Source organism: Oncorhynchus mykiss, chromosome 18, assembly GCF_013265735.2.
Source record: "Oncorhynchus mykiss isolate Arlee chromosome 18, USDA_OmykA_1.1, whole genome shotgun sequence".
NCBI classification, from domain to species: domain Eukaryota; kingdom Metazoa; phylum Chordata; class Actinopteri; order Salmoniformes; family Salmonidae; genus Oncorhynchus; species Oncorhynchus mykiss.
In genome coordinates, this window is record NC_048582.1 from 59403510 (window position 1) to 59419478 (window position 15969).

At 44.6% G+C, this 15969-nt stretch overlaps 1 protein-coding gene across 7 annotated transcripts in view; it reads right to left on the reverse strand.

The window, feature by feature from the left end:
- Window positions 1-15969, reverse strand: part of ppp1r9a (protein phosphatase 1, regulatory subunit 9A) — a 119213-nt gene that overhangs the window by 80886 nt on the left and 22358 nt on the right. For all 7 annotated transcript variants that reach the window (XM_036953402.1, XM_036953408.1, XM_036953403.1 and 4 more), the window contains exon 3: window positions 2753-2885. In XM_036953402.1, coding sequence (XP_036809297.1) covers window positions 2753-2885 — 133 coding nt within the window. The remainder of the gene's footprint in view (window positions 1-2752; window positions 2886-15969) is intronic.

Below are 15969 nucleotides of genomic sequence, written 5' to 3' on the forward strand. Positions count from 1 at the left end.
ACCCTAACACTAACACTGCAGACACTAGCTAACCCTAACCCTAACCCTGCAGACACTAGCTAACCCTAACCCTGCAGACACTAGCTAACCCTATCCCTGCAGACACTAGCTAACCCTAACTCTGCAGACACTAGCTAACCCGAACCCTGCAGACACTAGCTAACCCAAACACTAACCCTGCAGACACTAGCTAACCCTAACTCTGCAGACACTAGCTAACCCTAACCCTGCAGACACTAGCTAACCCTAACCCTGCAGACACTAGCTGACCCTAACCCTGCAGACACTAGCTAACCCTAACCCTGCAGACACTAGCTAACCCTAACTTTGCAGACACTAGCTAACCCTAACCCTGCAGACACTAGCTAACCCTAACTCTGCAGACACTAGCTAACCCTAACTCTGCAGACACTAGCTAACCCTAACCCTGCAGACACTAGCTAACCCTAACCCTGCAGACACTAGCTAACCCTAACCCTGCAGACACTAGCTAACCCTAACCCTGCAGACACTAGCTAACCCTAACCCTAACCCTGCAGACACCAGCTAACCCTAACCCTGCAGACACTAGCTAACCCTAATCCTAACCCTGTAGACAATAGCTAACCCTAATCCTGCAGACACTAGCTAACCCTAACCCTGCAGACACTAGCTAACCCTAACCCTGCAGACACTAGCTAACCCTATCCCTGCAGACACTAGCTAACCCTAACTCTGCAGACACTAGCTAACCCGAACCCTGCAGACACTAGCTAACCCAAACACTAACCCTGCAGACACTAGCTAACCCTAACTCTGCAGACACTAGCTAACCCTAACCCTGCAGACACTAGCTAACCCTAACCCTGCAGACACTAGCTGACCCTAACCCTGCAGACACTAGCTAACCCTAACCCTGCAGACACTAGCTAACCCTAACTTTGCAGACACTAGCTAACCCTAACCCTGCAGACACTAGCTAACCCTAACTCTGCAGACACTAGCTAACCCTAACTCTGCAGACACTAGCTAACCCTAACCCTGCAGACACTAGCTAACCCTAACCCTGCAGACACTAGCTAACCCTAACCCTGCAGACACTAGCTAACCCTAACCCTGCAGACACTAGCTAACCCTAACCCTAACCCTGCAGACACCAGCTAACCCTAACCCTGCAGACACTAGCTAACCCTAATCCTAACCCTGTAGACAATAGCTAACCCTAATCCTGCAGACACTAGCTAACCCTAACCCTGCAGACACTAGCTAACCCTAACCCTGCAGACACTAGCTAACCCTAACCCTGCAGACACTAGCTAACCCTAACCCTAACCAGGTAGACACTAGCTAACCCTAACCCTAACCAGGTAGACACTAGCTAGGTAGGTGAAAATAAAAATCTCATTGATTAAGTCCTCATGCTTGTCTCAGAGCAGTGCGAAACGGTGTTAAAATAGTTGTCGGCTATTGCTTCTAACTTCAATATGCTCTTTAAATAAATAAGACCTACACCACTTTCAACACTAGTAAGACTCATTGCGCCTACGGTAGACCTACAGTATATCGAAAAATATGACGTAACTCTCCGCCAATAATTACATATAGAGGATTGGAGGATATTTCAGTAATTCAGTGATGTTTATTCCCATAGTAATTATGGATCCATAACTAAATAAACATCGGCATTTTGAAAGTGTCGTTTTACCATATTTTTATTAAAGAAAGCATAAAGATGCCATTGTTAGTTACATTGTTTTAGTTTGAACGTGCAGAACGTGCAGACAATATTAGTGCAATGACCCTTAAAGTGGGGGTCCACCCCCTCCTCCCCCTTCCTCCCCCTCCCTTCCCCATGGGCTCAGGCGGTTTTCTGTGTTTCTGTCTCCTAGTCGAGGATGGCACAGATATTGAACAGGCATCTATAGCAACACAGATTGTACTGCTATGCAGTGTCTTAGACCGTTGCACCACTCAGGCGCTGTACAACGTGACCGGTCGGGAGTGGCCTACAGTACTACAGTAAGACCAAAATAATCCTAACAAAATTAAATAATACGAACCTTAGTGTAACAGTTTTAGTAAGTAATACTGAATTTGTGCACAATTATCAGTTTCTATTTAGGTTTATGTCACCTATTCATTATCAGTTAGAGACACAGAAGGACCCAAAAGCATAATAAGTCCTCTAACTCCCCCTTGCGCTGGTCTGGAGCAATGAAGTGGTGACGCAGGGTACCGTACTCAACCACAAATGACCTCTAAGTCCCACGGTGTAAGCTCACAACTTTTAAAGGAGGAACCACTGTGGGGAGTGACAGGATAGTGCATATGGGGTAGGGAGTGACAGGATAGTGCATATGGGGTAAGGAGTGAAGGGATAGTGCATATGGGGTAGGGAGTGACAGGATAGTGCATATGGGGTAGGGAGTGAAGGGATAGTGCATATGGGGTAGGGAGTGACAGGATAGTGCATATGGGGTAGAGAGTGAAGGGATAGTGCATATGGGGTAGGGAGTGACAGGATAGTGCATATGGGGTAGGGAGTGACAGGATAGTGCATATGGGGTAGGGAGTGACAGGATAGTGCATATGGGGTAGGGAGTGAAGGGATAGTGCATATGGGGTAGGGGGTGACAGGATAGTGCATATGGGGTAGGGTTATATAGGATGTGGTTATATGGGGTAGGGTTATATAGGATATGGTTATATGGGGTAGGGTTATATAGGATATGGTTATATGGGTCTATTTGGGATCGTCCCCAGGTCTTCCTACCTTTCTCCAGCTCTACAGGGAACAGCTCCAGTTTCTCCACCCTCTTCTCCAGCTCGTACTCTGCTGACGAGGCCACCGGGTCCACCTCCTCATTCCTCCTGTCATAGTCCTCGTTACAGTAGGTGTTGAACACCTGGAGACACACAAACACACACCCTGGTTAGTTACCACACTGAGCTCAGTACTTACCCAAGCTATTTTTGGAGAATAACGTTTTGTTATTGAGTAGTTAAGTCAATTACAGTAGTATGAGCCTAAGTATATTGTGCAGGATCATGCCTTTAGATGAGCGGTTCTACAAGTGTTTGAAATGTGTTCTTCAAGGAATACAGATGATATTCTCACCACGGCCAGTGAATACCTTTGGTGGATATGTACAGCATACTGGTCTATTGACACAGTGAGTTTAAGAGCAGACAATATACAGTAGGCGACTACAGTTGTTTATACTTTAAATGGCGTATATATTATTATAAACCGGGTGGTTCCAGCCCTGAATGCTGATTGGCTGAAAGCCGTGGTATATCGGACCGTATACCACGGGGGTGACCCCATAAATTATTTTACTGATCTAATTACGTTGGTAACAGGTTTATAACAGTAATAAGGCACCTCAAGGGTTGATAGTATGCGGCCAATATACCACGGCTAACATGCTGCCCAGACCGGACACGTCGCGTGCTTGAGCATCGCAAAATACATTTTGAAATCCATTTTATTCAATTATTGCACCCACACTGCTCTCGCGCGCCAACGAGCGTCTGCGATGCCACGGGCTAAAATATAACTCCTTTCTATTTCTCATGGTGAAAGTCCTGCCTCTCCCATCTCCTCATTGGTTTATAGAAGCAGGTACCCACGAGCCATCTCCTCATTGGTTATACCCACGTGGGTGATTGAAAGACGAAATGTTTTGCCGGTAGTCGTGGTAATACTATGAAAGTTTAGATGCCAATCACCATATAAGTTCAAAGATTAAAAAGCCTGGAAGGAGGAGAGATGACTAGAAACGATTCGGTTGGCCGTTGTAAGTGTGGATTAATTGGCGGAGTAGAGGAGCTTGTGCATTTCAAATAACAACTCAATGTTTATATCCCAGGACAAATTAGCTAGCAACAGCAAGCTAGCTCAATAGGACAAATTAGCTAGCAAGTGCAAGCTAACGAGCTAAATTGCCATACATGTTTAATGCTTTTTGACCTGTCCCCAAATTAATGCCATTGGTTCAGAGTTTGTTTTGATATTTTTACCTGCATGTCGTGATCACGTTTGGTGTAGGGGGACAAAATAAATGTATGCACGATGGCGCACGATGGCGCCATCGTGCATACATTTATTTTGTTCTGTGTAGGGGCAGTGTCTAGGCACTAAGATCAGGCCTTAGCTGTGGTATACTGGCCATATGACACACCCCCTTGGGCCTTATCTCTTCAAATCAAATTAAATTGTATTTGTCACATGCTCCGAATAAAATTCTTACTTACAGGCCCTTAACCAACAATGCAGTTCAATAAATAGAGTTAAGAAAACATTTACTAAATAAACTAAAGTAAAAAATAAAATAAAATAAAAAAGTAACACAAGAAAATTACATAACAATAACAAGGCTATATACAGAGGGTACCGGTACCGAGTCAATGTGCAGGGGTACAGGTTAGTCAACGTAATTTTTACATGTAGGTAGGGGTAAAGGGGCTATGCTTAATTATATTATTATGATAATTACTGTTGCTCCCCATCTTCATTACCACATCATCACACTGGAGGAAAAATGAGGTCCTTAGAGACATAGGAGAAAAGAGGGCGAGTTGTGGCCCTTTCTCTGAGCGTGGGTCACGTCCAGTCCCCTTCATCCTGAGTGATTCTGCTGCTCACTCTGATGTGAATGGAGCTGACGCAGGCACATGTACACTCCTGTCACTGACCAAGCATGACATCCCAGACGGATACAGGACACCTGGGTGACGAACGCACACCTGGGTGACGAACGCACACCTGGGTGACGAACGCACACCTGGGTGACGAACGCACAACTGGGTGACGAACGCACACCTGGGTGACGAACACACACCTGGGTGACGAACACACAACTGGGTGACGAACACACACCTGGGTGACGAACACACAACTGGGTGACGAACACACACCTGGGTGACGAACACACACCTGGGTGACAAACACACAACTGGGTGACGAACGCACACCTGGGTGACGAACACACACCTGGGTGACGAACACACAACTGGGTGACGAACACACACCTGGGTGACGAACACACACCTGGGTGACGAACACACAACTGGGTGACGAACGTACACCTGGGCCCATAAAGTATCTCCGACTAGTAGTGCTGATCTAGGATCTGTTAATTGTTGTAATTTGTTTGTGGGGGACCAGGTGACATTTAGCACAAGGCAGTGTTAGGTTTCATCCCAAAAGGCACCCTTTTCCATATATAGTGCACTACTTTTGATCAGGGCCCATAAGGCTCTGGTCAAAAGTAGTGCACTGTGTAGGAAATATGATGCCATTTGGTACGTCTGTGTCAGTCTCTGTTTCTCCATAATGCGCGACATAAGGTGAATGACAATGCGTCATGATTAATATGCCAGAATATCTAATCTGGGAAAAACACATATCAGAACAGAAGTGCCTGATGAAGACAGACATTCATTCTGCTATAATAACAGAGAGACCTTGTCTGTCTGTCTCACAAAACATGATTCCCCGTAGGATAAAGTCTGAGTATGTCTGAAAGACTAATACAATAAATAGATGATGTCAGCTCACCATAGGATATAGTCCATGATAGACTATAGAAAGACTGTAACGTCCACACACTCTCTCCTGACGACATGACATCTGTATCATCACTTCTATTGCCCTAACTCCTGTCCCATGTTTGGCCTGTAAAATGCTTTGCTTGTAAAATGCTTGGCCTGTAAAATGATTTGTCTGTAAAATGCTTGGCCTGTAAAATGCTTGGCCTGTAAAATGATTTGCCTGTAAAATGCTTGGCCTGTAAAATGCTTGGCCTGTAAAATGCTTGGCCTGTAAAATGCTTGGCCTGTAAAATGCTTGGCCTGTAAAATGCTTGGCCTGTAAAATGTTTGGCCTGTAAAATGCTTGGACGTGCACAAATGGGCTATTCTTTCCATCATTTTAAACCATTACAACAAGCACACAACAGTTCACTGGCAGGATGAGACCAAACCAAAGATAGAGAGACAGAGTGAGAGAGTGTGTATCTATTATTTTCCTATTCAGCTCCTGTGCCATGTGTGGATGTGTGTACAGTAGCCTAAATGTTCTCTTTCCATCCTTTTAGACCAATACACTGGCAGGATGAGACCAAACTAAAGATGGAGAGAGCGCTGTAGAAGTACCGCTCTAGACGGGACAGCAGTGGAGAAGGTGGAAAGCTTCAAGTTACTCGCCATACACCGTCGGGGACAGCCCTAAGAACAACACCAGCTACATAAAGAAAATTCTAACCACAGGACTAGGGCAGAGAGTCAAAGCCTATCAAAACATGAGGACATATGCTCTGTCTCTATGTTATAAAACTGCAATAACTTCTACATCTACATCCTGGTCCTAACAGTGGTCAGCCACGACCCACACTTTAAAGGACAAACCAATCTGCTTCATTTCCAATGTAACATATTACAAACACATTAGCGACCAAGTGACTTCGCGACTTGCAAAGTTACTATAGTGACGTGACAAAGACCTTCGGAGAAACAACAATCACACTTAGGAACGACAAACAGCGACAAGTATAGTTCTGCACTTTAACATTGGATCTGTATCAAAAGCCTGACACTTCCTCTCCTCCTCAACAAGACAAGCCTCTCAGAGATGATTGTGTGTGCGTGTGTGTGCGTGTGTCTGTGTGTCTGTCTGTCTGTCTGTCTGTCTGTCTGTCTGTCTGTCTGTCTGTCATCCACCCAGGACCCTCATCTCTCTCACTGCTATCCATCTATCTTTCATCTACACCCAGGACCCTCCTCTCTCTCACTGCTATCCATCTATCTTTCATCCACACCCAGGACCCTCATCTCTCTCACTGCTATCCATCTATCTTTCATCCACACCCAGGACCCTCATCTCTCTCACTGCTATCCATCTATCTTTCATCTACACCCAGGACCCTCATCTCTATAGAGCGGTCAGTTGACAGCCAGCACAATGCAGTGGATTTCTCTTTCCATCTAAATCAGCCTTCTTTTACCGCGGCTATAGCTAGCCTGTACTCTGTAATGGTGCAGAGACGAAACACAATGGTCAGTTTTCAATATAGATGTTACTGCTGCTGTTGGCTCTGGTGAAATGTAGGGAATAGGGTGTCAATTAAGACACAGCCGAAGTCCAGGGTTTCCAGGTTTGTTAGTGCTGGGCTGCTGGTGCTGGAGGATGGTTTGTTAGTGCTGGGCTGCTGGTGCTAGAGGATGGTTTGTTAGTGCTGGGCTGCTGGTGCTGGAGGATGGTTTGTTAGTGCTGGGCTGCTGGTGCTAGAGGATGGTTTGTTAGTGCTGGGCTGCTGGTGCTGGAGGATGGTTTGTTAGTGCTGGGCTGCTGGTGCTGGTGCTGGAGGATGGTTTGTTAGTGCTGGGCTGCTGGTGCTGGAGGATGGTTTGTTAGTGCTGGGCTGCTGGTGCTGGAGGATGGCTTGTTAGTGCTGGGCTGCTGGTGCTGGAGGATGGCTTGTTAATGCTGGGCTGCTGGTGCTGGAAGATGGCTTGTTAGTGCTGGGCTGCTGGTGCTGGAGGATGGCTTGTTAGTGCTGGGCTGCTGGTGCTGGGGGATGGTTTGTTAATGCTGGGCTGCTGGTGCTGGAGGATGGCTTGTTAGTGCTGGGCTGCTGGTGCTGGTGCTGGTGCTGGAGGATGGTTTGTTAGTGCTGGGCTGCTGGTGCTGGAGGATGGTTTGTTAATGCTGGGCTGCTGGTGCTGGAGGATGGCTTGTTAGTGCTGGGCTGCTGGAGGATGGCTTGTTAGTGCTGGGCTGCTGGTGCTGGAGGATGGCTTGTTAGTGCTGGGCTGCTGGTGCTGGAGGATGGTTTGTGTCATTTAGGAAATTAAATATGAATTTCATCTACTGCTGATGGAACTTCCAACTTTATATAATAAATCCACACTCCTCCACTCTCTCCCTATCTTCCTGTCATCCCTCTGTTCCCCTCCACTTCTCCTCTCATTAGAGAGAGAGAGTGAGAGAGAGATACAGAGAGAGACATAGAGAGACAGAGAGAGAGAGAGAGAGAGAAAGCGAGAGAGAGAGAGATTGGGTGTTGGAGTCTGGCCTGCTCAGTATTCATCTGATTGACTACAGTGGGCCCGGCCGACAGCCCCTGAGCCAAATCGTGTCTGACTGCCTTTCCTCCAAGGCATGCCTGGGGGTGCGGTAGGCAGCATGGGGGGAGGAAGGAAGGGGTTATCAGAGGGAAGAAGGAGAGAGAGAGGGAGGAGAGGAACAGACTGGGTTCTGTTCTGTTAGCTCTGGGGCCATTTGAGTTGGTGGCCAAGATTGCACTGCATGACGCAGGCCAGCCAACGCCGCTAATCACATTAAATGGCCCTTTGGAGTGGCGGTGCTAGAGACCACATTGTGCCACCCTGCCAGCGGACGACTGATCCAGCCAGGCCAGACCCAGACCAGGCTGAGGCTGCGACCCAAATGGCATCCTATTCTCTTTATAGGGTAATACTTTTCACCAGGGACCATAGACCCCTTTTCCCCAGGTACACTAGTCCTATGGGCCCTGGTCAAAAGTAGTGCAATAGCCACGCAGGCCCATGGTACACACCCAGAATGACTTGCAGTAGCAGATTAACCGTGGCAACGCAACGCACCGTGTCCCTGTCTGTTCCTGATCTGCTGTAGTGCTGAAGCGACAAGGACAGCTCAGCACATTAGCATTCCATTACAGCTATCTGTGGCCAGACAGACACACACACACACACACCGCGTCACCACGCTAGTGCTGACTAGTGATGAAAAGGAGGGAGGCTGAGGGGACACTGCATTAGAAACAGTAATAGTGTGTTTTACAGTGCGTTCGGAAAGTATTCAGACCCCTTGACTTTTTCTTCATTTTGTTATGTTACAGCCTCATTCTACAATCTATTACATGTATTGTTTTTCCTCAGGAATCGATACACAAAACACCATAATGACAAAGTGAAAACAGGTTTTAAGACATTTTTTCAAATGTATTAAAAATAAAATTTAAATATTCAGAACATTTGCTATGAGATTTGAAATTGAGCTCCGGTGCATCCTGTTTCCATTGATCATCCTTGAGATGTTTTTACAATTTGATTGGAGTCCACCTGTGGTAAATTCATTTGATTGGACATGATTTGGAAAGGCACACACCTGTCTATATAAGGTCCCACAGTTGCATATCAGAGCAAAAACTAAGCCATGCGGTTGAATGAATTGTCAGTAGAGCTCCGAGACAGAATTGTGAAGAGGCACAGATCTGGGGAAGGTTACCAAAAAATGTCTGCAGCATTGAAGGTTCCCAGGAACACAGTGGCCTCCATCATTCTTAAATGGAAGAAGTTTGGAACCACAAGTCCTCAACTGGAAGCTTCATTAAACAGTACCCCCAAAACACCAGTCTCAACGTCAACAGTGAAGAGGCGACTCCGGGATGCTGGCCTTCTAGGCAGAGTTGCAAAGAAAAAGCCATATCTCAGACTGGCCAATAAAAATAAAAGATTAAGATGGGCAAAAGGACACCGACTGTCATGTATTGTCATGTTGTGTCTTGTTTCTGTCCTTTCCCTTCACCCTGTCTCCCTCAGCTGGTCGTTATTAGGTTACCTTTTCTCCCCCTCTTTCCCCCAGCTGTTCCTTGTCTCCTCCTAACTACCTCGTCACCCCTTTTCCCACCTGTTCCCTTTTTCCCTCTGATTAGTCCTCTATATCTCTCTCTGTTTTTGTTCCTGTCTTTGTCGGATTCTTGTTTGTGTTTTTCATGCCTGAACCAGACTATCGTCATGTTTGCTGCAACCTTGTCCTGTCCTGTCGGAATCTGCCGGTCCATCTGAGCCTACCTATGTTTTGTTATTAAAGAAGTTCTGTTTACGTTAATTCGCTTTTGGGTCCTCATTCACGCACCGTAACACCGACACTGGACAGAGGAACTCTGTCTAGAAGGCCAGCATCCTGGAGTCACCTCTTCACTGTTGACGTTGAGACTGGTGTTTTGCGGGTACTATTTAATGAAGCTGCCCGTTGAGGGCTTGTGAGGCGTCTGTTTCTCAAACTAGACACTCTAACGCTTGTCCTCTTGCTCAGTTGTGCACCGGGGCCTCCCACTCCTCTTTCTATTCTGGTTAGAGTCAGTTTGCTCTGTTCTGTGAAGGGAGTAGTACACAGCGTTGTACAAGATCTTCAGTTTCTTGGCAATTTCTCGCATGGAATAGCCTTCATTTCTCAGAACAAGAATAGACTGTTCGAGAGCATCCTGTTCGAGAGCATCCTGTCGGGCTGTATCACCGCCTGGTACGGCAACTGCTCCACCCACAACCGTAAGGCTCTCCAGAGGGTAGTGAGGTCTGCACAACGCATCACCGGGGGCAAACTACCTGTCCTCCAGGACACCTACACCACCCGATGTCACAGGAAGGCCATAAAGATCATCAAGGACAACAACCACCCGAGCCACTGCCTGTTCACCCCGCTATCATCCAGAAGGCGAGGTCAGTACAGGTGCATCAAAGCTGGGACCGAGAGACTGAAAAACAGCTTCTATCTCAAGGCCATCAGACTGTTAAACAGCCACCACTAACATTGAGTGGCTGCTGCCAACACACTGACTCAACTCCAGCCACTTTAATAATGGGAATTGATGGGAAATGATGTAAAATATATCACTAGCCACTTCAAACAATGCTACCTAATATAATGTTTACATACCCTACATTATTCATCTCATATCTATACGTATATACTGTACTCTATATCATCTACTGCATCTTTATGTAATACATGTATCACTAGCCACTTAACTATGCCACTTTGTTTACATACTCATCTCATATGTATATACTGTACTCGATACCATCTACTGTATCGCTCTGTACCATCACTCATTCATATATCTTTATGTACATATTCTTTATCCCCTTACACTTGTGTCTCTATAAGGTAGTAGTTTTGGAATTGTTAGCTAGATTACTTGTTGGTTATTACTGCATTGTCGGAACTAGAAGCACAAGCATTTCGCTACACTCGCATTAACATCTGCCAACCATGTGTATGTGACAAATAAAATTTGATTTGATTTGATTTTGACTGATGTGTTTCACTAGAAAAGTCTTTGTTTCTGGCCCTTTTGAGCCCGTAATTGAACCCACACATGCTGATGATCCAGATACTCAACTAGTCTAAAGAAGGCCAGTTTTATTGCTTCTTTAATCAGAACAACAGTTTTCAGCTGTGCTAACATAATTGCAAAAGGGTTTTCTAATGATCAATTAGCCTTTTAAAATGATAAACTTGGATTAGCTAACACAACGTGTCATTGGAACACAGGGGTGATGGTTGCTGTTAATGGGTCTCTGTACGCCTGTAGATATTCCATAAAAAATCTGCAGTTTCCAGCTATAATAGTCATTTACGACATTAACAATGTCTAAACTGTATTTCTGCTCAATTTGATGTTATTTTATTGGACAAAAAATGTGCTTTTCTTGAAAAAACAAGGACATTTCTAAGTGACCCCAAACTTTTGAACGGTAGTGTACCTCATCTGGTATTCCATCCAGGCCTGGAGTTTTCCCTGACTTAAAGGCTTTAATTGCATCTAGAAGTTCCTCCTCTGTAATTTGGCCTTCACATGAGTATTTCTGCAAAGCTGTTCATTTCACACTATTAATCGAAAAAAATCCTTAAAATTAACTTTAGTTAGTGGAGATGGAGGTGACTGAAATGAAAACATATGGTTAAAGTACTTTACTTCCTCTTTAAAAATATTGTTTGGTGAATCATGTATGACTCCATCATTTGCAACAAGTTTCTGTCAATTATTTTTGGTAGCATTTCTATGTTATGGATATTCCATCCAGTTCGCTTTCTTTTTATAATATATTATACTTGACCTTTCTTGAATAAGTTCCTCCATTGCTTTTTGTTTTTCGTCTAACTTATTCTGTGCCTCTATGTTTCAGTTTGTATTGCTATCTATCTGTACTGTTAGATCCTCTATGTTTCAGTTTGTATTGCTATCTATCTGTACTGTTAAATCCTCTGTTTCAGTTTGTATTGCTATCTATCTGTACTGTTAAATCCTCTATGTTTCAGTTTGTATTGCTATCTATCTGTACTGTTAAATCCTCTATGTTTCAGTTTGTATTGCTATCTATCTGTACTGTTAAATCCTCTATGTTTCAGTTTGTATTGCTATCTATCTGTACTGTTAGATCCTCTGTTTCAGTTTGTATTGCTATATATCTGTACTGTTAAATCCTCTATGTTTCAGTTTGTATTGCTATCTATCTGTACTGTTAGATCCTCTATGTTTCAGTTTGTATTGCTATCTATCTGTACTGTTAAATCCTCTATGTTTCAGTTTGTATTGCTATCTATCTGTACTGTTAAATCCTCTATGTTTCAGTTTGTATTGCTATCTATCTGTACTGTTAGATCCTCTATGTTTCAGTTTGTATTGCTATCTATCTGTATTGTTAGATCCTCTATGTTTCAGTTTGTATTGCTATCTATCTGTACTGTTAAATCCTCTATGTTTCAGTTTGTATTGCTATCTATCTGTATTGTTAGATCCTCTATGTTTCAGTTTGTATTGCTATCTATCTGTATTGTTAGATCCTCTATGTTTCAGTTTGTATTGCTATCTATCTGTACGTTTGTTTTAAAGATGAGTGTTGAATTGCATGACCTCTAAAAGCACATTTAAAAGTGTCCCTTCACTTGTTATTTGTTATCAACCAGATTGCTGACTGTTGGCCCAAGAAATAATTCATTTAAATGTGGCGTTATGGCACAATAACAACTAATGGGTGCCCCATAACTCCCGTCAAACAAACATCCCACTGACACAGCAAGAGAGAGGGAGGGAGGGAGGCTCGTTCACAATGGAAGAGCAAGCCAAACCCCGAATGGATGTCAACAACTGTCTCATTCATGTCATGCAGTCACCTTCCTTCACATACAGCACCCGACATGGTTGTGACCCAAAAGGCACCCTATTCATTATACAGTACACTGCTTTTGACCAGGGCCCATTGGGCTCTATACAGGGAATAGGGTGCCAATTGGGATGCATACAAAGTGTGGGCAGGAGGGGCATTTAATGTTGCCCATGACAACAAAGGCTTCATGGTTGTTAAGGCACTGACTACAATAATTCAATCCAAACACCCTCTCCAATCCCATGTTATTCATTAGGCTAGTTGGAATGACGTGGCGTGGTTGCGGTCTGCCATATTCTAATTCTAAGCCATTAGGGTTGATTGCCTGAGAGATTGCTAGTGAGCTACGTAGACATTGTCATTGAAACTGTCCTAGAGAATTTCAGCCATTCCTTCATTCCTTCACTCAATAGACTACAGTAACAACACAATTGTACAGCAGAGTATACTGTAACCCTTTCACTTAGTTGACTATATTAGCTCAATAGGAACATGAACATAGTACAGCATGACATAGTGAATGTGTTTTCAACTTCACACACTGACCTCTAGACTGGCTTTTCAAGTGTGGACCTCAGGCTTTACTGTCTGACACACAATGGTGAGAGAGAATGAGACGGCAGTAACACTGCTGGCTGGGTGGCTCTGCACAACACAGAACAACGTGTCACAGTTGAGGCCTCCTGGGCAATGTGTCAAATAGCACCCTATTCCCTACATAGTGCACTACTTTTGACCAGAGCCATATGGGACCTAGTGTACTATATAGGGAATAGGGGGCCATGTGGGACATATACATGGTGATCATTAAGAACAGGCATCGGAAGCAATATGAGGTGCTCTGCCTCTGTGAGAGGACGGTGATGTCACAGGCGGAGACGAGAGGTGACTGACATGGACCACTGTCCAAATCATCGACTAACAACCGACCTGGCAGGTAGCCTCCATAAGCACAGATCTCAGCTCAGGTTTACTGGGTCATTAAAAATTCAAGCCCAGAAGGTCGGGTGTCACCGAAACAATAACACCATCACATGAATAATAGCAGACACAAACACACACACAGTCTGGTACAGCTAAGCTTGTGGGGACACACAATTCAGTCCCATTCAAAATCCTATTTCCCCAAACCCCTAAACCTTACTCTAACCCTAACCCATACTCTTACCCTCACCCTAACCCGTACTCTTACCCTAATCCCAACCCATACTTTTACCCTCACCCTAACCCGTACTCTTAACCTCACCCTAACCCTAACCCGTACTCTTACCCTAACCCCAACCCATACTCTTACCCTCACCCTAACCCGTACTCTTACCCTCACCCTAACCCGTACGCTTACTATTACCCCAACCCTAACTCCACTTGGTATGAATGGTAAAGAGTAGGATAAAGCATTGACTGTGGGAGTTAGTGAGGGCCTAATTAAGAGAGCCGGAGGGGCCACCGACACGAGGAGGAAGTTCAATAAAAAATTATGTATTTATTTGCTCAATCTGGTTTTGTCTTTTTTATATTGAATGTTATTATATCAAGCACTTCAACGTAACACGTATCTTTGTAGAACTTAATCCTTCATCCCTTGGTGGGATTTCCACTTATGAACTTACCTATTTCATTATTTAGCTATTCATTTATTGCTCCACTTTGCATGTTTTATTATGATTTTATTATATAAATGTTGTTTTAAAAATAAATGTTTTTTACCCTCAGCACTTTATCAACAATTGTCTTCCTCATGTTGTTGAACTGTCATGGGTGAGCCCTCGGGGTTCTCGGCCTTTCATGTTCTCTCACCCTCTCCAGACCGGTCTGATGTACAATATAGAAACAGGGTAGAAAGTTGAAATAGGTCCGTGCAACCCAAGGTTTGATACCAGCATAAACAGGAACCCTCTTAAAACTAACCCTAACATTAACCTTAACCATAATCCTAACCATAACCCAAAAACCTAACCTTAACCCTAACCCCAGCTCCTATCCCTAACCCTAAAACTAACCCTAGCTCCTAACCCTAACCCTAAAACTAACCCTAGCTCCTTACCCCAACCCTAAAATGAACCCTAGCTCCTAACCCTAACCCTAAAACTAACCCTAGCTCCTAACCCTAACCCTAAAACTAACCCTGGCTCCTAACCCTAACCCTAAAACTAACCCTGGCTCCTAACCCTAACCCTAAAACTAACAACAAACCTAATTCTAAGACTAATTCTAACTTTAACCCTAAACACCCTAGAAATAGCATTTTACCTTGTAGGGACCAACAAAATGTCCCAAGTTGGTCTATTTTTGTTTTGTTTAAAGACGTCCACAAACACACACCACACACACACACACACACACACCCCACATACACAGTTATTGTCACTATCACAAGTATCATAGCGGTGAGAGAGAAGAGACAAATTCTTCAAGACCAGATTTCAGTTCCCTTAAAGATGACCTCTGTTCAGGAAATGTAGACCCCACAGTGATAGTCTGCGTTTGAAATGGCGCTAGATTTGGCTGGCTGAACAGTGCTCTATACAGGAAATAGGGTGCCATTTGCTGACGCAGGCTGTGTGGCTGGGCTGGCCAAAAGTAGTCCACTACAGTATAGGTGTCATTTGGGACACAGTGGGTATTCTGGAAGCGTCTGACGCTCAAGCCAATGGAGCCGTGTATTTATTGGGCTTCATTGTGCAAAATGCCATTTCATTATGAAACTCCCTGCCTCATGAAACCCTGTTCAGTGTCATTACAGCCCAACACAGATTGCAGAATTATCAGTCTGACGGGGAGGGAGTCATGCTGCTGCTTCACTGACCTGTCAAAGGGAAGCGGAGAGATGGAGGGAGTAGACATAGAGAGAGAGAGAGAGAGAGAGATGGAGGGAGTAGACATAGAGAGAGAGAGAGAGAGAGAGATGGAGGGAGTAGACATAGAGAGAGAGAGAGAGAGAGAGAGAGAGAGAGAGAGAGGGAGAGAGAGGGAGAGAGAGAGAGATGGAGGGAGTAGACATAGAGAGAGAGCGAGAGAGATGGAGGGAGTAGACATAGAGAGAGAGAGAGA